Consider the following 23567-nt stretch of genomic DNA (forward strand, 5'->3'; position numbering starts at 1 on the left):
TTCTGTCAAACAAAATTTGAAAAGTTAAGCTGAATTTTTTGGGGTATTTTACAATTTAATGTAACATTTAATATCCTCTTGTAAGATTTCGATCATTAAAGAAACTCCAAGGGAATTTTTTTTTATTAGCTTTACTTAACCTTCAATTTTCATATGAATCATAATTCATAATAAGTTATATTATTAATTGTTTTAATAGGAATAATGTTATTCAAAGTTACTCTACTAAAATAGTCTTAAGAATATTATTTGTTGATCATTTTATAATCAAATTTAAATTACACTAGCTAAAAAAAAAAAAATTATAAATTTGAATCTTTTATCATGTAAAACAATACCCATCCAAGGCCCATATGTGGAAAAAACAAAACAAAAATTAGGCCCACATACAATCAAATGTGCAGCCTGCTTTAAAAGAAAGAAAAATAAAGAGGGAGAAAAAGGGCAGTGTCCAAAAAGCAAGAATCTTCTCTCCCACTGCGTTATTGAGGTAACCACCACCTTTTATGATCTTTCTTCTTCTCTTTTCTTCTCTCTCCGTTTCCCATTATTTCCTCAGCTTACCTCAGTTTTGTACGGATCTCCTCCCAGGTGAGAAATCTCTATTCTTTTTATTTCTCTTTACTTTTTTTACCAATCTTTAATTCTTTATTACACGCTCGAAACGTATCCGATAAACCCGCGTTTCTTTGCATGCCGCCGGGAATTGAAATGAAATTACTCCCTCAATTTTATATATGCTGCGATTTTCCCTTCTCTTTTGTCGTTTTTAATTGTGTTCTGTTTCCAATTCGAAAGAAAGATAAAAGAAGAATTCTTGTTGTAAGAATTTGAAATTTTGTTGCTTTCATGTTCATCACAGCTTTAAACTTGTAGTGTTAGATGAAATTAGATAGCTTTGAAGCAATTTAGGCTCTTTTTTTAATCGAATCTTGTGTTTGCATGATCAAAACTGTTAAAGGATTTATCTTTTTTGATTGATATGATTTTGGATTATAGAAATTGCTGTTGAATTATTGATGAAAAATTGATCAAGAGAGAATTTCGTATGGTTATCTTGAACTATTGATTCTTGAATATTTGCTACCTGTTTGATGTCAAATTGTGTATGTTTTTGGGTATATATTTTCAGGTATATAGCTGCATGCAAGATTGCCTGACTCGTTGTTTCGGTAATCTTGGGAAGACAATTTGTAATTATTGGTATAGTTGTGTTAGGTTAGTATCTTACTTTTGTTTGGAACCAAGTAAAAGATATGTCGACTGGACCAGTGAGAAGGGTTTCACGTCAAGATATCCAGCTGGTAAGATATTGACCTTGATCTTTACAGTTAACAGACAATCGTGTATAATAAATTGTATGCTTACATATTAATTTTATTGTATGTATAAGTTTACATATTAATTTTGTCGTTCCTCTTTTTCCTTTATGAAAACTTAAATTTCTTTCTAAATTATTACTTTATGTCAGGCAGAGTGGAGTGAGGTCATTACTGTGGATTGAGTGCAATCGTGTAGATATGGTTGCTTAGGTGGTAATCCACATTTTTTATTTTTTTTAATGTTTCTACAAATTTGAAATTTTGAAGCTGTTTAGAGGAACGAACTATTTGATGGAAATAATAAGAAGCAGAAAACACATGCTTGGTATGTTTATAAAAATTTAAATTTAAAAGCTTTAAAGCATAGGCTAAATTATTGAAGTTGTGGAATCTACTTTTGATTTATGCAATTGGTCCTTCTTTAGGTCAGATACTAGTATAATCCATCTTCACAGTAAACAAACTTTTTCCAAGAGCAATAAATTGTTTATAATTTGTAGTTCATACAAGATTTGTAATTCTAACAAGTTTTATAATAATGAATGGTTACATATATGTGCAAAGATAAAATTGCAAGAGGAATGAAAGATAACTTGCTTTATACCATAAAGTGGAAAGATACAAAAGACGGAGGGTAGGTGAAGATCTTAAAGGAAAGTGACACTTGACATGGAAAACTAAATTTTGCTGGCCTAGGTATCTCCGTAGATATTTCTTATAGCCAAGCTATTTTGATCCTTTTTTTAGATGGGCTGCTTTTATTTCACTATAGAAATCACAAGCAGCCTCTGGTTCAGTCTTCATCTATTCTCCTCTACCGCTAACATCTCAGAGGAAACATAGACCTTGTCCTAGAATCTAAATCTCCAATAGCCTGTGGTGACATGGAAAAACTGGCAAACAAATCTTTGGTGAGTTGTTGCAAAACAGTCATTGTGTTTAATGTTTAGGCAGTAGTTTATATTAAAATAAAACCTTGTGCTTTTTAATTTTGTGTTGTTGGATCAACCATCTTATGCAAATGCTGTAGAAAGGGCTAGTCTTGGGAATGTGTTTCCTTGAATTTCTGACTTTATGGAGCTTATAATGCTGTTCCTGACTGTATGTGGCAATTAGCAATGAATGCATTTTCATATGCTAGCTAAGGAAAGTTTAGGTGACCAAGAAAATTTATAATTTTAACTGATGTAATTATTGCCAGTCATTTATCCCTTCTTGATGAATATGAGGAATTAAGTTCTTGACAAAGTATATATATATTTTTTGGCCAGTTCTTGAACAAATATTAGTCATTCATATGTTAAGGGGAGAGGACTGGCTAAAGGAGAAAAAGCACAAACTGCTTAAAACTATTTCTATGTTTTCCCCTAGAAAAATTAAGATGTATATCTGATGTGCTATTAGTTCTGCATGGTTGGATGCTGTTCTTCCTTGTGTGTGTCCATGGAGGTGTTTCTTCTTTCTTAGATTTGTTTGGCATGTAGCTCTGAGAGGTAGTATGCTATCCAGAGTGGCTAATGGTGTTTTTGCTCTTATATTTGTGATTTCAGGTTCAAAACCTAATAGAACGATGTCTTCAACTCTACATGACACAGAAGGAAGTTGTGGAAACTCTGCTGGCTCAGGCTGAAATTGAGCCTGGTTTTACTGAACTTGGTAACACAGTTTAAATATTTTATTTTGGCATAACATCCACATTTTGTCCTGGTTCCACATTTCGTCCTTATGAAACACCACTAACTTGATAGCTTTAACCTATTATAAATCACATATTAGAGAAATTATAAGAGATACAATAATCCATGCGATGGCATTGCCTTCCATCTACCAACCTTTACAAAAAGAAAAAGAAAAAATAAAGGAGGTCCCACTATGTAGAAACAGGTGTGTCAATCCAATACCCATTTGTCACATAGATTGACTAGTCCTTGTGGCAAAATCCGTTTGAAGGGAAGCTTATAGACTGGACAGTCCAAGCCCCCTGAATTTAGTACCTAGCTTTAACTAATTGTTGGGTAAGAATTGTTGGTCAACTGATAGATAAATTGTTCTGACCATGGGGTTCTGCCAATATTTTACGATCATTACATCATATTAGTTTTTTTATTTACTTTTACAAATATTTCATGCTTGTCAGTTTGGCAAAAGCTTGAAGAAGAGAATAGAGAATTCTTCCAGGCTTATTATCTGAGATTGATGGTGAAGCAACAAATAATGGAATTCAACAAGTTACTTGAGCAACAGGTGCGATTGATGCATCATATTGATCCAACTGGAGTTTCCTCAATCTCTAATTCTAATGGACCTCACATACAGCCGAGTAAGATTGCTTTTTGCATAGTTGGACATGTTCACATTTTTCTTTAATTGCCGAGGCATGCTCTTTATTTGTGGAAGTACTTTCTGAATATGCTTTTTCTTTGTTGAGATTTGATTTATTAAACAATCATTATACATTTTTCTAGCAGCAAAGATTGAAGGTAGTTTTTTATGCTCTTTTATGTTAGTATAACTGTAAAGACCAATGAAGAAAGAAGAAATAAGAGTTTGTCTAAATTCTTCTTTAACTCTAAGTGTTGACAATATGCATAAAAGCATCAATTTAATTTCCTCCTTATCAGTACCTATGTGGAATTTGGATGTAGGCAGTCGTAGACATCAGGATGATTACTTCTTATACACTTATTTTTCCATATCCACTTTTGATAAAAGAGACCAGTTGCAGAAAAAATTATTTTGCTTCACCTTGTTTTGGTCTATTAACTTCCCCACTCTTCCTTTATCTTTGCTTTTTTTTTTTTAATTGAATTTTGAGAATGTAGCAATCCATTAATAATTTGATAGATCACCATTTGTAGTAATTGGTGTACTAGTTTTTACTATTACTAATTATTAGTTGCTGGCAATCTGAAAGCCAAGCTTTGGCTTTCTCCAAGTTTCAGTTTTTTGCAACTGATTTAGCTTTCTCTTATAGTGGCCCAGAACTCATACTGCTACGGCCCAGAGAACACAGGACAAGTTTTGAAGCAGGAGAACATGCATCATCTCATGGGATCTGGGTTGACTAATTTATTCACTAATGGTAGTTTGTCATTTCCTACTGGAATGCATGCTCCTATTGAGCTGCCTACCCGTGCCAGTAGGATTGATGCCCCACCAGCCATGGTTTCAACTCAGAATTCAAACATGGGTCTGATGCAAGGAATAAATGGGAAAATGATAAAATCAGAAGCTGGTTATTCGGGCAGTTCTGCTTACATGTTTGGTGCTGAGAACAATGTTCTGGAGGCACGTCCAACAATTGGGGATACATCTTTCAGTAGTGTAGAATCAACCACACAACCACTGAATGAACCACCTCTGGATGTTGACATTTCTTCATTTGGATTTTTAGGCCAGATCCATAGCAATTTCAGTTTTTCAGATCTCACAGCTGACTTTTCTCAGAGTTCAGGTCTCTCTCTTTTTGTCAGTTCGTGTGGGCAAATGCATGTGCCCCGTGGCACATATATTTGTCTGCATGTAAGCATGTGTATGCATCCATGTCTTGGTTGTGAGTCTATTTTAAGCATTGTGCTAGACTTAGCTGAGTTTGGGGGTTTTCTTTGAGTTAGCTATCTAAAATATATGTCTTGTGTATAAGCAAGTATTTGGCCCAGTTAGCACTAGTTAATTCATTTATGAAAAACACAATATTTTAAGAATAATCTCTTAATGGGTTCTGATATATATATATATATATATACATATATATATATATGTGATCCAAAAAAAGAAATCTAGATATACTTACTTTCAGAATAACCTCTGAATAATTTCAGATATACTGGAGAGCTACCCGCGGTCACCTTTTTTAGCAACAGATAATGAAAATTTCCTGGATTTTCGTGAAAGAGAACATCAAGGTGATCCTCTTTTCTCCCCTGCCTCCCCATCCAAATATTTATACATTCAATTTTTTAGTTGTGATTTATGAAGAGCATGACATTTTTGTCTTTGGTTTATAGGAGAAAACAACAGGTTGGACACCATATCAGAGGGATTGAGTTATGAAGATTTTAGAAATGAATAGCCTACAACATCAGTGGTATTGGTTTACTAAAACTATATATTTATTTAGTTTCTGTTTTCATTTATCAACTGTGCTAGCAACTGTTTTGGAATTTACTTGCATGGTGGATCCTTTTGAAAAAAGTTTTTGCATATTCTAAGTGTGCTTTACTGCCAATCTTATATGTGTTTTCTCACTCATTTTCTTTTGTCAATAGTTTTTTCTTTTGTGTATTACATCATAAAACAACCAAGTATTACATAATCTTTCATTTGACCCATGGATATTTAGTTAAATATTTGTTCCAACTATTAGAATTTAACTATGAGATCTAGAAAATCTAGTTGGTTATCTTTGTCACATCTTTTTCTTTGCTTGATTTTTTTCCCTTTATCATCTGGGAATTTACATGTAGTAGTTTGATATTCAGCATTTTGATAAGATTGTAAGCTTTCCTTTCAACTTTAATTAATTGCATTTGGTGTTTTAATATAATGATATAGTTCATTCTTCAATGCTAAATTTGGTGAGCTTTTAAACAGCAAGAAAATGCGGGTGTAGAGTGAAATGAAGCTACTCTTTCACTGCTTAAATGCTAGTTAAGTGAAGAATGGTGATAGTCATTGTTTGAGTTTGATTGTAATAATTTTATTTCAAGGTAGTCAATGTGATAATATGTTGATTATTGCGTCTCTGAACTAGCAATGCTTATGATACCTTTATACTGTTTGTTTCTTAAACAACTATAATTCTCTGCTTTCTTACTCAGTGAGAAAAGGTGGTTTGGCTATGCTATGAAACCCACATTCTAAGGACCGTCTTCTTTTATTAAGAAGAAGAAAACAACCGAGGCTTGGTCTAGTAGTTGTTACTCCTCCTTAGGAGGGATAAGGTCAAAGGTTCAAATCTCCCCTCCCCCATATATTGTATTAAAAACACAAGACAAAAAGCATTGTGAATGAGTGATTAATAATTTAAGCAAGTTCTAGTGGATAGTGCTATTTCAGAATATGTGTGAGAAAATTGTTATTCTCTGCCATTTTTGTTATATTTGATTATACAGATTTCACTTACAATGTGTATTTTGTGCAATGTTTTACTGCAGGTTCAAATTGCTCCCCTAGGCAAAAGAAAAAGGTTTTGTACATATAAAATAGCATTTTAGAAGTTAAAAACTCTTAACTGCTATGATTGATGATGGATAGAAGAAGAAGTTGACTGACATCATTCCGTTGTGATGAAAATTGACAATAGGATGGTTTGGGGAGGGAAAATGAGGTTAAAAATAATTTCAAATAAAACATACAGAGTTTTTGGCCCTCTAGATTCTTGAAAGGCTGAAGTTGAAGCTGAGCGTTCCACGCCATTATTTTCACCCACAGCAAGTGGAGCGATAAATAAATAAATAAAAAGTTATATTCAACATGAGTAATTTTAAATTATTCTCTCCTCATGAATTGTAAAAAAATTTGAAGCCTAGCGTTGTTAATAAATTTGTCATTACTTAATAATGGCATTAGCATAATAAACGAAATTGTAAGTTAATAGCATGGAATTGCAGAGGCCAAAAAAGAAAAAAAATTACGATGCATACAGAGATTATTAGGGTAATTTTTTTTTTTCTTTTTAACATAGAATAAGAATAATAGCACTTTCTCTGAGGTACCATAGTGAAAGTAACGCTCTTGGCCTTGGCCACTTAAAACGCTTTAAAAAAAAAAAAAAAACCATCTCAAATGAAAGAAAACGAAGAATTTTGAGCTGCCCCCTAATTCAAATACACAGAGAAACCAACATGCATTATTGGCAAACTAACAACATGCTAACAACTAAATGCAAGTCACCAAGCAACATCCAATAAATATTGATGGCCTACGAAGGGCCAGTTATGAGGGCATTTTCCAAATCAGCAATGAGGTCATTTACATCCTCAATTCCAACGGAGATACGAACAAGATCTTCAGTTAGACCTCTACCCTCACGAACTGCACTTGGTATGCTTGCGTGGGACATGAAGCAGGGCATGCTTATGAGGGATTTCACGCTCCCTGATCATCAATGACAATCACATTGTGAGTTTTGATCACAGCCAAAAGCTTCAACAAATTTAACAATCATCTAAAAGCATCAAATATTAGAAACTATCTTTTGTTGTTCCATCAACATTTAAGACTCAAAGAATACATCTACACCATCTGAGAATTAAACATTTGCACTGAAGTTAGTTTCTGCTCTATTTCTTTTTATGACTCATCAATATGGTTTTCCCCCTTTCTTCCTTCTTCAAGGATTGGTATCCATTTAAGGCAAGTGATACAAATTCCATCTCAGAAGATATTTGAAAGCTCAGATTGGCCACTAAAAGTGTTTGTGAATGCAAGGAGCTTCTTTTTTCATTTTAAGAAAATATTCATCTCAAAGAAATGAAAGTTCAATAAAAGCATTGTACATTTGTGGAGAATAATATTGATCCTCACAGAATAGAGGTCTAGTCATCATTTTAGGGTTGTCATGTGATGCATAAAGAAACCAATTGCTCAAAAAAAAGATTATGCAAGGCACGTATATACTTTGGTTAGGAAGTATTATTACCGAAGCTAACTGTTATGCTGAAGTATTTGGTAGTCTCAACAACATGCTTCGAGAGTGCCAGAGAGCCTGTCAAGAAACTAAGCACAGATCCAGCACCCTTTGCCTGCAAGAGTGAGTTTGGTATTTAGTGCTAGGAAATTAAGCACAAGCACGTTGAAATCAGAATTTACAACCATCATTAGTACCTGAGAATAATGTAAATCACGTCCAGGATGACCAGGAAGACCAGCATAGTTAACCTTCTTCACTAGTGGATGGGAAGAAAGGAACTCAGCAATCTTCAGTGCATTTTCCTGTAGGAGATTCAGAAACCTTAGTTTCAAGTTTGAACTCAAGCAAATTTTAACAATTGCAACTATGGGGAAAATAGTAACATAGCAAGATTGAAGATCACTGCAAGCAATGAAATTCTTCAATAGCCTTAACTAAATTAGATGATCACTGCAAAAATAATGTTGGCATACAGTTAACAGTGACAGAACAACATGTCTAATTTATCAAAGTACAAATCTAAACAGAATCAAGGGGATAACCCAGTGGCAGGGGCGAATCTACCAGGGAGGGAAGGGGGGTACAGGAACTTTCAGGGCCCCTCAGCTACTTCAAATCCCATGAATTTCACCCTTTCTTGGCAACAACGAGAGGTACAATTTTGTTTTGGCCCTGCCTTTATGAAATTTGTACGCTAATATGATAATTTAAAAAATTTTCCTTTCAATCAATATGATAAAACATTGATATTAATTATTGTTTCAACTATTTTTACTTGTACTATATATATATATTATCACGCCCCCCCTCCCCCAATGGAGAATTTCCAACTTTACTCTTGCCCCAGTGGTTAAAACTTGAGACTTCAACTTGGTGGTCTCAAATTTGAATCCCGGGATGGGAGAGGGCTACCTCCAATTGCGTAGTCCAAGGCTTAATCCACATCTACCAAAAAATGTAAGTTCTAAGCTAATAACTTTCTTCTTACTTTAAATCTTTGTAGCCATGTGCAGTAACAGCAATCAGATGAGATCATGAAAGCATGCAGACAAACATATAAAGATACATATATACATGATTTTGCAATCAGAAAGAGAGAAGGGAAGCGCTGAGGTTCACCATGTCAATAAGAAATATAAAAAGAAGGTACACAGAGCATATGAGCAAGTCAAGACCTTAATCCAACCCCGTGAGATAGAGACCAAAGATAATAAAAACATATCTTAAGTATAAAACTGCCCATGCTAGATCAAACAACTCACCATGTGATCTAAACACATAATACTTCAATTTGTTTTAGCTATTCAATTGCCAGCATTCAGCACATATGACTTAGCATTAACACTTGGTGGGATTTGCAGATTCAGAAACCCTCTTTCTCCATATCAAGGCCTCATAAGTTTACTTGTATAAATTGTCATAATTAGTAACATCAGTTGTGTCTTAACTAATGCTTATATCTAGGCTATTCCATGTCTACAAGTCCAACATGAAGCAGATTGTCATGTAATGTCAACAGCACATATGACTTAGCATTAACACTTGGTGGGATTTGCAGATTCAGAAACCCTCTTTCTCCATATCAAGGCCTCATAAGTTTACTTGTATAAATTGTCATAATTAGTCACATCAGTTGTGTCTTAACTAATGCTTATATCTAGGCTATTCCATTTCTACAAGTCCAACATTAAGCAGATTGTCATGTAATGTCAACAAACAGAAGATAGCAAAAATCACAATAAAGCACATCATTCACCAAATAATTACTTTACAAAATTAAATACAGTACTCAAAATGTCTAAAGCATCACCTGTTGTTTTTCAACACGCAAGGCCATGGTCCTGATTCCTCTTAAACAGATCCAACAATCAAAAGGAGCTAAACCAGAGCCAACTGCATTTTGTAGGAAATATAACTCCTTTGCCAAGCTAGTGAAAGTAAAAAAGAAAAAAACTATTAGGAATTGGGAAGGTAATCGTAAGGAAAAACGGCCAATAAAAACTTAATTAATAAGTGGAGGTTAAATACTTTAGTAGAAGAATAGAAAAAGTTTACGATAACAACTACGAATAAGAAAAGTGCATACAAATAAACAATTTTTTCCCACGAATGAGCATTTTTATATGTATATTCATGGAAAAAAAATTAAAACAGTTAAATAAAAAAAAAAGAATTTGGGCACACAAAATTGAAAGATACATTTCTGGCTATATTCTAGAATTTTTAAGTCCTACCAGTTGGTTAATGTTTTAAATAAGCAAATGAAGACTTTAGCATTTTTTATGAGCAGGGAAGAGTAAGAAGAAAGTAGAGATGATAGACCTCCTAAGAGAGAGACAGACAGTTCCATGTACATATTCTCTCGGTACAGATTTTGTTCTTAATGTAGCATAGGAATGAGTTCATCTAGGACACAAGTTAAGCAGAATGTGGGCAATTTAGAATTCTTTGTATTTTCACATGCTTCCAATAATACTTATATTTAAATATATTGATGTTTGAATTCTCAAAAAGGGGACATTAGTGAAAAGACCGTCTGGTTAAGAGAAAACTAATGCAGAGGTTCCAACTAAGACTTTGCTTGGTAGGAAGGATAAAAAGAGGTAAGTATGAAAATTTGTTAATCCAAAGGTTAAACTACTACAAATTAGGAAAGTGATTATGAAACTGATGCATTAAATTAAAATTTTTCCATCTTTCCTGCTAAGCAAAGCCTAAGCATTAGCAGAAATGTGAAGAAAATTAGTTCTTCAAAATTGAAGAAAGAATAACATAGGGGCCATCCTCTAATCTTCCAAGACATAATTAGACACAATTCATCATCAGAAACTGAATATATCCAAGTATATTGTAGACTACAATCTTAGTATTCAGTAACCAAGCAAGAATAAATAGTATAGACAACCCAAATAACAAAAGGTAAATTATATATAAAATGCAATTGATCCTATAAAATCTAATAAAATGAACCCTCCCCCCAAATAATTTAATCCTTCAATTAGCATCTTCCTCTTCTACATCATATGTCAGAAACAGCAACAATTCTTTGACAATCAAAGCTTAAACAATTGTCTTTTCTGCTCCAACGACATCAATCAAGTATGAGAAACAACAATGAATTTGGGATATGAAGTCCTTCAATCAAAATTTCAGGAAATCATCAGGTTATATTTCTCCCTCCTCCAATTGCATATTTGAGGTTCAATGTCTTACCCTCAATTTACAGAGCATAGTATTATTACCCATTTCTTCCTTTTCTAAAACAAGAGGAAAAGAAGGTAAAGCAAAGATTTGCCTACGTCCAAGTATAAAGGCATAGATGATGGTCATAAAGACTTCAAATCATCAAATATTGATCAATATTTAAATGTATATTATGAATTTAAGATAAGTATAGTCTCCAAGATGAACAACAGAAATGCATGGAAAAAGAACTACAACCTCTCTCCTTTAGCAGCAAGCACACCTGCCATAACGTCACTATGTCCAGCTATAAATTTAGTAGCAGAGTGCATCACAATGTCTGAAATAGGATGAACCAATCAAAATTACCAATAATCTGAAGCATGTAATCATATTCCCTTAAAAAATTTAAAATTGAATCCAAAGCCATGTATATTGTTGATACCTGCTCCAAGTTCCAATGGTTGCGATAGTACCGGAGACATAATGCTGTTGTCTACCAACAAAAGAGCTCCAAAAGCATGAGCCATTTCGGCAATTCTCTGGAATTAGACAGACAGGAAAAAACATTTTGCTATTAGATGTTGCGCCTTGCAATTATGATTTCAGCAATGAAGAACAAATTTAAGTATAAAGGAGCGCACACATAAAACCATGACAAAAATGATTCACGGTATAAAAACTGACAACAAATTAAATCATCCACAACCCTTTTATACCTTCATGTGCAGAAAAACATAACAGATATGCATTATTAGATTAATGCATTTTAGCAAAATGACAAATTGACATATATCTGACAAGTGTAACTAAGAAATCAACAAAATCTAAGCATTCTTGTCAATAAAAAGATATATAATTTGAGAAAAGAAAAATGTCTCACACGAATATCAGCAATTTGTTGTCGAGGGTTGGTTGGACTCTCCAGCCACACGAGCTTTGTCTTGGGGCCAACAACTGCTTCAACTTTGGCTAGATCACTGGTGTCTACTCGTCTAAACATTTTAAGCAATTTATCTCAGATTTCTGTAGCAGTACGATGACAGTGATCAAAAGAAGAGAATACTAACTTAACCACAACTCCAGATTTTGGAGTTATTTGAGATAATAAACGATCAGAGCCACCATAGATGTCATCTCCGGCAACAATTTCTTGGCCTAAAAGGAAAAAAGACAATCTTATTAAGGTTTGCTTAAACTGCATGAAAGGAATGAAAGGCATTTACAGAAATAAACTATAAATTCGAACAAATAACCATGCAAAACATGCCCGGATCAAGGACCATGAACAAAAAGGAAAAAGTCGGACTCTTATAACTACATACCAAATAGGAAAGGGCAACACGTAGATTGAAAGATTGTAATGTGGATAAGAAAATACCAGCATAGCAAGTTTCAAACTGTCGTAAGAGATTATAAGCATTATAAAACTCAAATGAAATATACTCCAAAAAGGAAAAAGCAAAAGTAAAAAAAAAAGGTACCAGTTCCAACAAGATGAGTAACAGCAGACAAAGCAGCCATTCCACTGGTAAAGCAAAATGCTTGATCAGCCTTCTCAAGCTTTGCCAAGAGCCTATGAAATAAGAATAAAAACAATTTAACACTCCAGAAAAGTAAATGAAAGAAGGTGAAATGGTTGGTTTCACTGATGAAGGATAAAAGTCCTTCAACTATTCTGAGCATGGCAATGTGAAATTACACCTTTCTAAAACATCCCGCGTAGGATTTCCACTTCTAGTATAATCAAATGGGCCATTTTCAGTTGCCGAAGGCTTCAAAAGAAAGTATAATACACAGTAATCAAAGTCTCACCCGAGTTAGATGCCACATATAGGCAGGAAATAAATAATAAGCATGCCGGTCTTGTTGTATATAATGAGCATATGAGCATGTGCATTTGTGTGCACAAGAGAGAGAGAGAGAGAGAGAGAGAGAGAGAGAGAGAGAGAGAGAGAGAGACTAGATATATATTTTCTGGATTTTCCATATTTACATCATATAATAAAATAAAAAATGAGAGGACTGATGTCAGAATGTAGGCTACATGAAAAACCAATCAAAACGGCTGAGACAGAAAGCAGAAACCAAATCAATCTTGGCTATGTGTCATCTCATTAATACTTTTAACGGTTCAACCTATAAACTTAAAAATTGACACAGTATGGTAGAAATTCAATAAATGAATCAAACTACAAAAGCTTGTTGTACGAGAATCATCAAACTAGCAGAACCATTTAAACCGTAGAAATTCATAAAATTCTTAAGTTTCCTTTGTTCCCAGAGTGTTGCATATAGATAAACAATTAAAAGATAATGCAAACTAAATATCTCAATAGGCTTACCTGCTTAAATGTAGCTGTTTGGTAAAGTGGTGTGCTCATTGCACCATATGGATCAAACTTACTATCAATATTCACCAATAATGTTGAAATGCTAGGCGCCTGCTCCTCAACATCCAGTTCTGCAACATATAAAATAAATAAATTAATAATTACAGACAGCAAAGTCCCATAAATTAAGAAACCATAAAAGAATGGCACAAACCAGTTGAGCACTCAGTTACAGAATCAGCTAAAACTGAAGCACTCACATCCATGTCCTTGTGCCCTGAACAATGCAATCTGAATTGCTTTGCAGACAACACCCACCTTCCCTCTAAATTTAATTCCTTCTTAACCTGAAAACTTCTTGGGAAATTCTCTAGCAAAGAACCCTACACAAATAACAAATAGAATCATGTCCTTCGGGCAATTGATTAAGTTATTAGACTGCAGAGGCTCTACTTGATTGCTTGATTTTGCTTCTTAAAAACGTTATTAAGAAAGAAATTCATAAGCCATTAACAATGAACAAACGACAAAAGTTCAACAAAAATTATAACACAATTATTGTAAATCAAAAATAAAAAGACACGAATTTATCCAAAAACAATTTTAAATTTTAATTATAAAAAAGTTCCGTTATTTGTTTTTAGCTCCAAAAAGACTTTTTCTTTTTTGCTTCTACAAGTAAAAAAGAAAAAATTAGACGATACGTTTTAAATACATTATTATATATTCAACAAAGACAATCGAATATAATGTTTTATAGTAATAGTTTTGAAGTCTCAATAGAATTCAATTATCAGTAGCAATGTAAATTTGTTAGTAAATAAAAAAAAAAAGACAAAAAAGAATAAAAGCTTTCCCTCATCAACCAAAGCCCAATTCATAACAGCTCAACAAGGCATCATCAGAACTACGCCCACCAGTTACAGAAATTTGAAACCGAAAGAAGAAAACAGAAAATGATTTTGAAGGGAAAATTACTGTTAACATAAAAATGAAAAAGGAAAAAGAGACTTACTTTGTTGCAGGAAGGATCAGAATAGAGCGAGGAGGAAAAGAAAGGCTTGGGAGCGAGTGATGACGCCATTTTCCAAAACAAATGTCCGGAAGATTATGTTTAGGTTTTAAGGGCTTGGATTTACAGTGACCCTATTTACCAATAACAAAATTACACGGTGCTGATAATACAAGCGCAAGTAATAAAACGACACCGTAGGAAGGTAACGGTTAGTTTAGGGCTTCTCACTTTTAAAGGACACTTTTATCCTTTTTTTTTAAATGAATGTTTTGACTCTTTTACTGTTTAAACAAACGGCGTCTGTCGAATGGTTATTGGCTCGTAATAAAACGACACCGTAGGGCGTCTCACTTTTGTTAAAGGATACTTTTATCCTTTTGTTTTAAAATGAATGTTTTGACTCTTTAACTGTTTAAATAAACCTTCAACGATAAACCAAAAATTACTTATACCAAAATGCCACGTAAAAGTCTAGTAAATGGAAAATTTTTTACCCTTTGACCTTGAACTCTGTCTGTCGCTATGAAAACTAAAAAAGAAAGGCACATGTCGTTAGTTACTTACATCTGAATTCTCAAAATTAAACCCAAAAAATATCGAAGGATTCATGGCGTCGCTGTTGCAAATTGAGGGCGATGGCTCGGTGCTGCTCCGAGTCACTCACTCCAACCTCAAAAGCTTCGCCGCCGACATTCGCTTCTTTCTTCAGGTTCCATTTTTCAACAATTTCTTTAACTTTAAATTATTCCTGACGTTCTTTTTTATCAAAATATTAAAAAAAAAAAAAAGAAACAAGGTTAGGTTGAACAAATTTAATTTGTTTCAAGATGAGCGTGGAAGCAGTGAAAGAGAAGCTGTGGAAGAAATGTGGGACTTCGGTAAATTCAATGCGGCTAGAGCTCTTTGATGATTTTAAAAATAAACTTTGTGATTTAAGTGATGATTCAAGGCCTCTCGGTTTCTATTCTCCACTAGATGGGTTAGTCTTTTGCCAATTCCTCTATTTTTATTTGTGTTTTTAAATCTAATTTTATCAATTTACATTTTAAAACATATAAATTATTGCCTTTTAATTCCATCCTTTTACTGTAAAAGGTTCCGAATGCACATTGTAGATCTTGATCCTTCATCAGTAACCTCTGGAGGATTGCTTGAAGATACTTCATTAGTCGAAAAGTACTCCATTTCTGAAGATGAATACAATAAACGTTCAGGTAATTTAGTTAAGCTACCTGCAAAAGCCGATTCGGCTATAAGTTAGTTAAGCTATCTGTAAAAGCCGATTCGGCTATGTTATTGACTTGAAATTGTTATCCTCTACTTTTGTTTCGTTTTAATTTGGCATTTAGTTGCAATGGTTTAAACTTCTTTGTTGTTTCAGGTACTTTTAGGAAATTCAAGGAAAAGATGGCATCTCAAAATCCATTAGCATTTAGAAATAAAGTAAGTATCTCTTATTTGATATATAAATATATATTGGTAGCTATAGGCTGCCTTAACAGCATCAACTAGCATTACATGCAAGTTGTCAATAGCAAGGATTCCTACTGCATTATTACAAAGTGAAATCATGTATAAATTGCTGCTATTTCTGTCTTGGTCGTGCTGGATTTTGAATTCTTTTACAGATGTCGGATAACTACATGGAAGACCTCTGTGCAAATATCAAGGTTGGTTGTATATTTACTTTTCTCTTCTTCAACTGTACTTAGCATTTTTTGCTGAATAGTATATTCAATACTATGCTCGATAATGCTTACCTATGACCAACTGTAGTTTTATGAGTATGTTACTTCTAGAAATTTGTTTTGCATCCTATTTTTCAGGATTGAAGAACCTCCTTGATAATTTTCCCCCCATTTCCCTACATATCAAATGTGTTTTGGGTTGTTTTGCCAGCTTGCTTCAACTTATGCATCATAGCTTTTCTTCTCATTGTTTCAAATCAGGTAGGAGACAGATGTGAAGTTGAACCAGGGGAGAAAAGAGGGGTTGTCAAATATGTCGGTCGAGCAGAAGCATTAGGGCCAGGCTTCTGGATTGGAGTTCAGTATGATGAACCGTTAGGGAAACATGATGGCGTGTATGTAAACTCTATATTCTTTTTTTTTTTTCCATAATGTTCTTGTTATATGGTACTTTTTGTTGTGTGATAGAAACTCTTAGAAGGATTGATATTTTTTATCAATCATATGTCTTTTTAAAGAATGGTATTTAATTTATTCATGTTGAATGCGTTTGGATTTTAAAAAATGGATGCATTAAATTGGTAATCCTATTAGGATTGAGGATCCACATTAAATAATATATCTTATGTGGAGGCATTTTTATCTAAATGAAAGGATACCATTTTAATGCTTTGAGTTTAATGATGGACAAACAGTGTAGGGAAATCATAAGGGGAACCTTTTGGATTGAGTTGACATTTTTCATCATAGTTTCATAACAAAGTATAAAAGATCTATATTCAGGGCCTCATTCACAAGACCATGACATGCTTAGTGTAGCATTCCTTGTTTCCATCAACATTATGAATTGTAGCTTTATGCCATTCTGAAATTCATGTTGTCAACTGCCTGGGCTTTAGTTTTTGTTTCTTGCTTGAACTAGACATTGTGGAGTAAATTCTTCTATCAGAGTCATTTCTTTTTACTATTCATTTTTCTTTTTTTACATAATCTGTTGGTCATGTTGGTCATATTGCAGTGTGAAAGGAACCCGATATTTTCAGTGCCCTCCGCTTTGTGGTGCAATTGTTAGGCCTGACAAAGTAAAGGTTCGTATGCAAATATGTTAAGTGATGTATGCATTTTGGGGTTCTTCTGTGGCCTTCTCTAGTTGAAATAATTTAGGTAGATATACATCCTATTGCAAATCTCTTAATGCATATATACGTAGAAGAATAGTGTCATATGCCAAATTGTTAAGTAGGAATTTTTTTTTTCATGAGGTAGTGTGTAGATCTGAGAATAAATATTCCTACTTCAGTGAAGAAAAAAATCCATGTACTGCAGGGGAGAATTTGATTTCTTTCTTGTAGCCAATTTTTGAGGGTTTGAATAGATCCCTTAGGCTCTAGTCCTTTACGTACAATATCTTTCTAAAAGTTTATTTTTCTAAAAGTTTATTTATGGTAAATGAAAGACATAGTGCATGTTCTATTCCCGTTCTCCCAAGTTGTTAGTCCATGAGGGAATTGAACAAACTTTGAGAAAGCAAGTTTACTACATTATAATTCATTGTCCGTTAGTCTGCTACTTAACCTTAATAGTACTTTTTTATTTATTTTTTGTTTTCTTAATTGTTATTTGTAGCATAATTACAAATAGAAAAGCGAAATTAACATTGACTGCTAATTGATTTATGGTAGTGGATGGGACAGAAAAAGTGATAGGCAGATTAAAAGATGGGATAAACTTAGTAGACATTATTTCTTTGCAGATTTTACTCTAGGGAACCCAGTAATAATATTCTTTTTGCTCTGAAAGATTTGGATCTAAGAACCATACTAGTGCCACTATGCCAAATGCCATCCTATGAAGTGACTAAGCCATAAGGGCAAATTAGTGAGTTCTCTTCTTGATTTACATTTGAAAGAAGTGTGTGAGACTTCTCTGTTGATTATTTAACAAGTCGATCCAAACAGCTGATGAACTCTCTATTTTTGTCTTTAATTTTTTTTCTTTCATGAAAGAAAAGATTGTGCATCTATGTTTAATAATTAGCTTAAGTTTTTTTATATCCAAAGTCCAGGAGTGGTACTCTGTCAGTAAAATATTTGGGGTCTCCTACCCTTTTACATGTACTACTGCTTTTATTGATTCGAAACTTAGAATGGCACTTTCCTGTCATTTCCAGGTTGGTGACTATCCTGAACGAAATCCTTTTGAGGAGGATGAAATATAATGTGGTCGTGAAAGGGTACTACTACATATCTATTTCCATGCAGTATCAATAACCTTACAGAGATTGGCAATGATTTTTCATTTATATTTGATATTATTGTAACATATTTGTTGTGGGCATGATGTGTGAGATTGTTTGCAAGATAAGAAACTTTAAGATTGTCTGTAATATATTTATGCTGGCTTCTTTGACTTTTTGTTGCAGGAAAGGAATAGAAAAGATCCCAGAAAGGGGATAAAAGGATGATAACTAAATTTTGCTTTTACCGAGATACTTCTTGTTTCATTTTTATCTTGGGCTATCCTCCTCGTTTGATTGCTGAAAAATACAAATTGATTTGTGTTGAGGTTTATGGAATCTTTCAAGCTATGTTTTCCTTTAGTGATTCACTCTTTTAAGGCCAAAACCAGGCATGCAAATAAAGCTCACGTGAAAAGCACCAGCTTTTTCTGTGATATTGGAATATAATATTGAATCTTTGGTTCAAAGGATTTTGTACTCACCTTGCGGTAACTGGTGCTTTCAAACACACTGTATTCAGGATGTTGAGCCAACAGGTGACTGGTTGTCGTCATTTAGAAACATTGTTGGTTCGGGAAGATTTGGTAGCGCAGGAAAATAAGAAAGTGGAGATGCAAACTCTTTGCAGAGAACAGGCCACATCTTTTACCCTTGTGGCTCAAACCAATTCCGATGGTTGTAGTTTAATGTGATATTCAGCAATTAAGCAACATTCTGAATTTGCAATATGAAACGACTAACATGCTGGAAAAGTGAACAAGGTGATCTCTGATTCTCTTCTGTCTCTCTCCTTTCATTTTCATTAATGACCAAAAAAAAAAAAAGTAAATAAAGCAAGAAATGGAGAAAGTAACAAAGGAAGCTCACAACAAAATATTCATGGAGAGAACCTAGCCTTCAAGCAGAGCAATCTTGACAGATTTAGCGTGAACCAGGCCCAGTTTTTAACCCCCTAAAATTCACCTGTCAAAATAGAGATTCAGTTAAAACAAAAATTGAGTTATGAGAAGATGCACATGGTTAATTATACATTTATATACTTACTATAATAATTAACTTGATGAATATAATCATTTCCTTTTTCTCCAAATTTGAACAAGCAATTGGCAATCCATTAACTTTTAAGACAAAATGTAGAGAATTACTAGTGGCCAAAATTGTTTGAATAGTTTAACAGAATGGAAAGAGCTCTCTTCTCTCATCAATTAAAGTTTGATTTTTGTGAACAGTCATCGAAAAGTAAAATCTTGAATTGCAAAGGTCGAGACAAATCTTGAAAGTATCTTGGAGTGCCTTGCAGAAAAGAAAGCCTAAAAAGGAAAAGTATTGTTTAAAAATACGGGCTTACTAAATGGGCCACTATGCTTAAGAACACATTACACCAAGCCCTAGTTTTATTTGCCCTATAAATTTAGTCCATAGGTTTTTTTTTCTCCGTAACTGTAACCCAAGAAAAAGCGAGCACCCTACCCTTTCTGTTCCAAAAGCCGGCCGTCTTACTCTAGTTTCACTTATCTGCCAAATCAACAATTTCTTTTGTTCTCTGATTTGAGGCTTGCGTTCGCATCTAAAGGCAAGCAAAGCCAAACACCAAGGTTCGTGTTTTCACTTTTGTGCCCTATCCATGCGACCAATTTCTGTGCTTCATAGCTTCTATGATTTTTCTTTTCTTTAAAAAAAAATATCTATTTTCGATCCTTTATTCTGATTTTTCTTTTAATTTTATTTGCTTTTGCAGCAATCATGGAAGACGATGAAGTGAGGGATGAGGTGGCTGTCTTTCTTCTTTCTTTATTTGGCTGTCTTTCTTCTGTAATTAATGGGATAATAAGATTAACTTAGTTCACTTTTAATATTTGTGTAAGATTGTGTATTGAAACGTGTTAACTTGTTATGGAATTTCTTTTTCCTTTATTTTTTTTAATTCTAATCCACTGAAAGGAATAAAATCATTTATATTTTTTTCTATTCCAAGTTGTAAATTTTACGATTTATGGAAAGTAAACTAATTAATGGAAAAGGAAATTATGCTTTATTCACACAAAAGCATGATCTATATTACGCAATTCCATTTTTTTCTAATTAATGGATTTCTTTTGTTGAGCTTGCGCCATTCGATCCTAGTAAAAAGAAGAAGAAGAAGAAGGTTGTGATACAGGACCCTGCAGATGATTCTGTTGATAAGTTAGCCGAGAAAACTGAAGCCTTGTCTGGTACTTTTGCCAAGTATTTCTTCATTTTCCTGGGCTTTGTCTGGTTGATACTTCTAAAAAAAATGAGTGAAAGATAAAGTAAATATAAAATATAATAGAAAACGAAAGACAAAGGGTGGAAAGCAAAAAATCAAAAGCATCAACCAGATGGCGCCCTAGAAGTCTGCTATTTTTTGCTAGGAGACTCAGTTTTATTTCTCTTTACTTACAGTTTCTGATGGCCTTGACTTTAGCAACCTGAAAAAGAAGAAGAAGAAACAAGTAAGTCTGCATGCTTTAAATTAATAGATATGTATGGTTGCTTCTCAATCAACTAATTGTGTTTACTATGATATTTAGGTAGAGACCAGTACATTCGAAGAGGAAAGTCAGGATGCCAGAGATGATTTTGATGGTTAGAATTTTCTTTCATTAAATTAATGATTGGTAATATTGTGAACTGGACGCATGTCTTGCTTAAAATTTGTAATTGATATTTTTTATATGTTGGTTTCCTTCTTATCTAGATCATGTTAATGGAGATGAAGAAGGTGACGGCATTGTCTTGCAACAACGTTTTCCTTGGGAAGGAAGTGATCGTGATTATGAATATGAAGAGGTATAGTGCGTATCTCAATGTGTTACCGTTTTTGCATTCTTGATTGGATATCATAACCTTGTCATGGTAATGTACCTATTAGTTGTACTTGATGGGATCTTGAGATTCATATAACTAAGAATTTCACCATTCACAACAATCCATTTTGGAGGATGTTTTTATGTATCTTGAAGGTTACTGATTATATAGCTGTCTTTGTGTCTCTTCATAATTCTAGAGAATTTTATCTTATTTGGCGGTGATTGGTGGCTACCAGATCTCTAACAGGATTGGCTTTTCAATTTTCACTTTTCATAGCATACTTGAAAATTATTGAGTTTCTATTGCTATTTCCTCTGTTGTGCCATTGATAAATTGTTTAACCTTCTATTGATGTGATGCATGCAGCTTCTTGGTCGGGTGTTTAACATTCTCCGGGAGAACAACCCTGAGCTTGCTGGAGATAGGCGTAGAACTGTTATGAGGCCTCCACAAGTTCTTCGTGAAGGCACCAAGAAAACTGTATTTGTGAATTTCATGGATCTATGCAAGACGTATGTTATTGCTCTTTTTCCTGTGTTATGTACTCTATTCAGCTATAAATAGAGTATTTGTGCTATTTGGGATGGCCGAGGATCTTATATCTCTTAAGGGAAATTTTTAGAATCTGGATATTTTTGTTATTTATTCTATAAAAATATATTGCTCGCATGTGGATCATGCTTCATATTGTATTAATAGCTTCCTGATGTCCTCATTCCGACAATCTTTCACTTAGGAGTTAATCATATTTGGGAAAAACAAATATTTCTACTCCTGGTTGCACTTGGACAATGTTCAGCTATTGAAGTTGAATTTACCATTTGATGGTGTTCTATTTGCAAATTTGGGTGGCCAAGTTTCATATCAAACACCGCATCCTCTCTAACAACTTGTTGGCTGGGTAAATCTTTTAGGATGCATCGACAACCAGATCATGTCATGGCCTTCTTGCTTGCTGAGTTAGGGACAAGTGGATCACTTGATGGGCAGCAGAGGTTGGTTGTTAAGGGCAGGTTTGCACCAAAAAATTTTGAAGGGATTCTTAGGCGTTATATCAGTAAGTACCTTTTCTTTTCATGCTAACTTATATTGAACGATGGTAAATGTAAACTTTTAGCTGCAAATATTTTGATTGACTTCCTTTGTAAATTTGGTTTTCTCCTCTCAGATGAGTACGTTATTTGCCTTGGATGCAAAAGTCCAGATACAATACTCTCAAAGGAGAATCGTCTTTTCTTTCTCAGATGTGAGAAGGTAATATTGTTCATATTCTTCTCCAACCCTTTCATCCTTCATGTCAAATGATTATGCTCTCATTTGCATTGGTTGATTATGTATGTATAGAACTCTTTTCTTCTCATTATGTTATTACCTCTAGTTCTTATATTTTTTATTGATTAGGTGATCATACTCATTTGGTAGGTTGGACTGACCTAACTTTATCTTCTCACTGTGTTAAACATGCACGATAGTCTGCATATAGCTTTGGTTTGAATGATGCAATTAGTAATGAATTTGAGCTTTAAGAAGGTGTATGATGATTAAGAGTCGCCTACATTATTGGATCTTCACTCTGATGACAATAAAAATAACAAATCTGATGCCTAGACTTGCTGGTCATCACATAAAGCTGATTTCTGATGGTGGATATTATTAAGTCGTACCATATATTTGGAATATTAGTTTTAGTTTCCAGTTAAATTGATTTGATGGCCATGCTTATGTGGTAGGGAACCATCTTGGTCTTTGTCTATATTCCAGCTTTTAGGCTTGTAAACAATTTTATGAAAAAGTATTGAGCAGTTGCATTACTAGCAAGTGTTTCCACTATGCAGGCTTATGTTCTGGGAACTGACTACTTTGTCTGACTGGCTGACTGGGTGTTTGCGTTGTCTTGATTTTTTTTTTTTTTTTAACTTTTCCTCTGCATGCTGTTGTCCTAAAAACTTTTGATCTCATTGTTGCAGTGTGGGTCTGGACGATCAGTTGCTCCAATTAAAGCTGGTTTTGTTGCTCGTGTTGGCCGTAGAAATGCTGGCACTTAGGCTTTTTGCTTTGGCCAAAATGATATCCGGACACGAGAAATTTATGAACATCAATTTAAGTTTGTAGTATCTACCCATACAATATAAGGAGGTTGTTGATAAAAGTGATTTCTTATGTGAGTAATATGGATATCAAGGAATGTGTTTGAGACTTTCTTTTTCCTCTTGTGATCAAGTTGTGGAGAGTATTTGTTTTGGTTGATTGCTTATTTCTCTGAGAATTTAAGTTTTTATTTAAACTTGAATCTTAATGTTTTGGGCCTTAATCGATTAATT

General features: G+C 33.8%; 4 protein-coding genes across 18 annotated transcripts; 3 read left to right on the forward strand and 1 right to left on the reverse strand.

Annotated features, from left to right (window-relative positions):
- The first annotated feature begins 383 nt into the window (after window positions 1-383).
- LOC111311458 (uncharacterized) lies at window positions 384-6796 on the forward strand. 14 transcript variants are annotated; one of them, XM_089750487.1, is made up of 8 exons: window positions 384-490; window positions 1133-1304; window positions 2873-2978; window positions 3460-3642; window positions 4297-4776; window positions 5144-5227; window positions 5330-5409; window positions 6479-6796. In XM_089750487.1, the coding sequence occupies exons 2-7, from the start codon at window positions 1257-1259 to the stop codon at window positions 5392-5394; spliced, it is 966 nt and encodes a 321-aa protein (XP_089606613.1). In that variant the 5' UTR covers window positions 384-490; window positions 1133-1256; the 3' UTR covers window positions 5395-5409; window positions 6479-6796. The 14 variants fall into 14 exon arrangements, 12 of the variants coding, with proteins under 12 accessions (XP_089606613.1, XP_089606418.1, XP_089606591.1 ...); XM_089750292.1 differs by lacking the exon at window positions 6479-6796 and adding an exon at window positions 6143-6382 and having other exon boundaries at window positions 4297-4854; XM_089750465.1 differs by lacking the exon at window positions 6479-6796 and adding an exon at window positions 6143-6382.
- A 176-nt stretch (window positions 6797-6972) lies between these two features.
- Window positions 6973-14566, reverse strand: CBL (cystathionine beta-lyase). The gene is made up of 13 exons (XM_022910846.2): window positions 14488-14566; window positions 13687-13855; window positions 13485-13603; window positions 12844-12914; window positions 12624-12715; window positions 12210-12297; window positions 12023-12134; window positions 11585-11681; window positions 11398-11479; window positions 9767-9884; window positions 8151-8258; window positions 7966-8068; window positions 6973-7421 (listed from the first exon to the last, which is right to left on the reverse strand). The coding sequence occupies exons 1-13, from the start codon at window positions 14554-14556 to the stop codon at window positions 7246-7248; spliced, it is 1404 nt and encodes a 467-aa protein (XP_022766581.1). The 5' UTR covers window positions 14557-14566; the 3' UTR covers window positions 6973-7245.
- A 450-nt stretch (window positions 14567-15016) lies between these two features.
- Window positions 15017-18684, forward strand: LOC111311462 (tubulin-folding cofactor B-like). 2 transcript variants are annotated; one of them, XM_022910859.2, is made up of 9 exons: window positions 15017-15196; window positions 15315-15466; window positions 15583-15701; window positions 15869-15930; window positions 16116-16157; window positions 16437-16570; window positions 17194-17263; window positions 18346-18408; window positions 18598-18684. In XM_022910859.2, the coding sequence occupies exons 1-8, from the start codon at window positions 15095-15097 to the stop codon at window positions 18391-18393; spliced, it is 729 nt and encodes a 242-aa protein (XP_022766594.1). In that variant the 5' UTR covers window positions 15017-15094; the 3' UTR covers window positions 18394-18408; window positions 18598-18684. The 2 variants fall into 2 exon arrangements, with proteins under 2 accessions (XP_022766594.1, XP_022766593.1); XM_022910858.2 differs by lacking the exon at window positions 18598-18684 and having other exon boundaries at window positions 15022-15196; window positions 18346-18584.
- A 1166-nt stretch (window positions 18685-19850) lies between these two features.
- LOC111311461 (eukaryotic translation initiation factor 2 subunit beta-like) lies at window positions 19851-23493 on the forward strand. Its single transcript, XM_022910857.2, has 10 exons — window positions 19851-20009; window positions 20153-20184; window positions 20519-20627; window positions 20839-20888; window positions 20967-21021; window positions 21134-21225; window positions 21613-21758; window positions 22161-22303; window positions 22415-22500; window positions 23214-23493. The coding sequence occupies exons 2-10, from the start codon at window positions 20158-20160 to the stop codon at window positions 23289-23291; spliced, it is 786 nt and encodes a 261-aa protein (XP_022766592.1). The 5' UTR covers window positions 19851-20009; window positions 20153-20157; the 3' UTR covers window positions 23292-23493.
- Window positions 23494-23567: the final 74 nt, after the last annotated feature.

This window comes from Durio zibethinus, chromosome 1 (genome assembly GCF_047325235.1).
Source record: "Durio zibethinus cultivar Kanyao isolate XHJ-2024 chromosome 1, ASM4732523v1, whole genome shotgun sequence".
Lineage (NCBI taxonomy): Eukaryota > Viridiplantae > Streptophyta > Magnoliopsida > Malvales > Malvaceae > Durio > Durio zibethinus.

Coding starts and splice junctions, on each gene's coding strand:
- LOC111311458 (XM_089750292.1), top strand. CDS start 1,257: ATGTCGACTGGACCAGTGAGAAGGGTTTCACGTCAAGATATCCAGCTG. Junction 2,979..3,459: donor GCCTGGTTTTACTGAACTTG/GTAACACAGTTT, acceptor CATGCTTGTCAG/TTTGGCAAAAGCTTGAAGAA. Junction 4,855..5,143: donor TTGTCTGCATGTAAGCATGT/GTATGCATCCAT, acceptor GAATAATTTCAG/ATATACTGGAGAGCTACCCG.
- LOC111311462 (XM_022910859.2), top strand. CDS start 15,095: ATGGCGTCGCTGTTGCAAATTGAGGGCGATGGCTCGGTGCTGCTCCGA. Junction 16,158..16,436: donor ACCTCTGTGCAAATATCAAG/GTTGGTTGTATA, acceptor GTTTCAAATCAG/GTAGGAGACAGATGTGAAGT. Junction 16,571..17,193: donor TTAGGGAAACATGATGGCGT/GTATGTAAACTC, acceptor GTCATATTGCAG/TGTGAAAGGAACCCGATATT.
- LOC111311461 (XM_022910857.2), top strand. CDS start 20,158: ATGGAAGACGATGAAGTGAGGGATGAG. Junction 21,022..21,133: donor TGCCAGAGATGATTTTGATG/GTTAGAATTTTC, acceptor CTTCTTATCTAG/ATCATGTTAATGGAGATGAA. Junction 21,759..22,160: donor TTCATGGATCTATGCAAGAC/GTATGTTATTGC, acceptor TAAATCTTTTAG/GATGCATCGACAACCAGATC.
- CBL (XM_022910846.2), bottom strand. CDS start 14,556: ATGGCGTCATCACTCGCTCCCAAGCCTTTCTTTTCCTCCTCGCTCTAT. Junction 12,135..12,209: donor AAATCTGGAGTTGTGGTTAA/GTTAGTATTCTC, acceptor TAAAATGTTTAG/ACGAGTAGACACCAGTGATC. Junction 8,069..8,150: donor GTGATTTACATTATTCTCAG/GTACTAATGATG, acceptor TCACTCTTGCAG/GCAAAGGGTGCTGGATCTGT.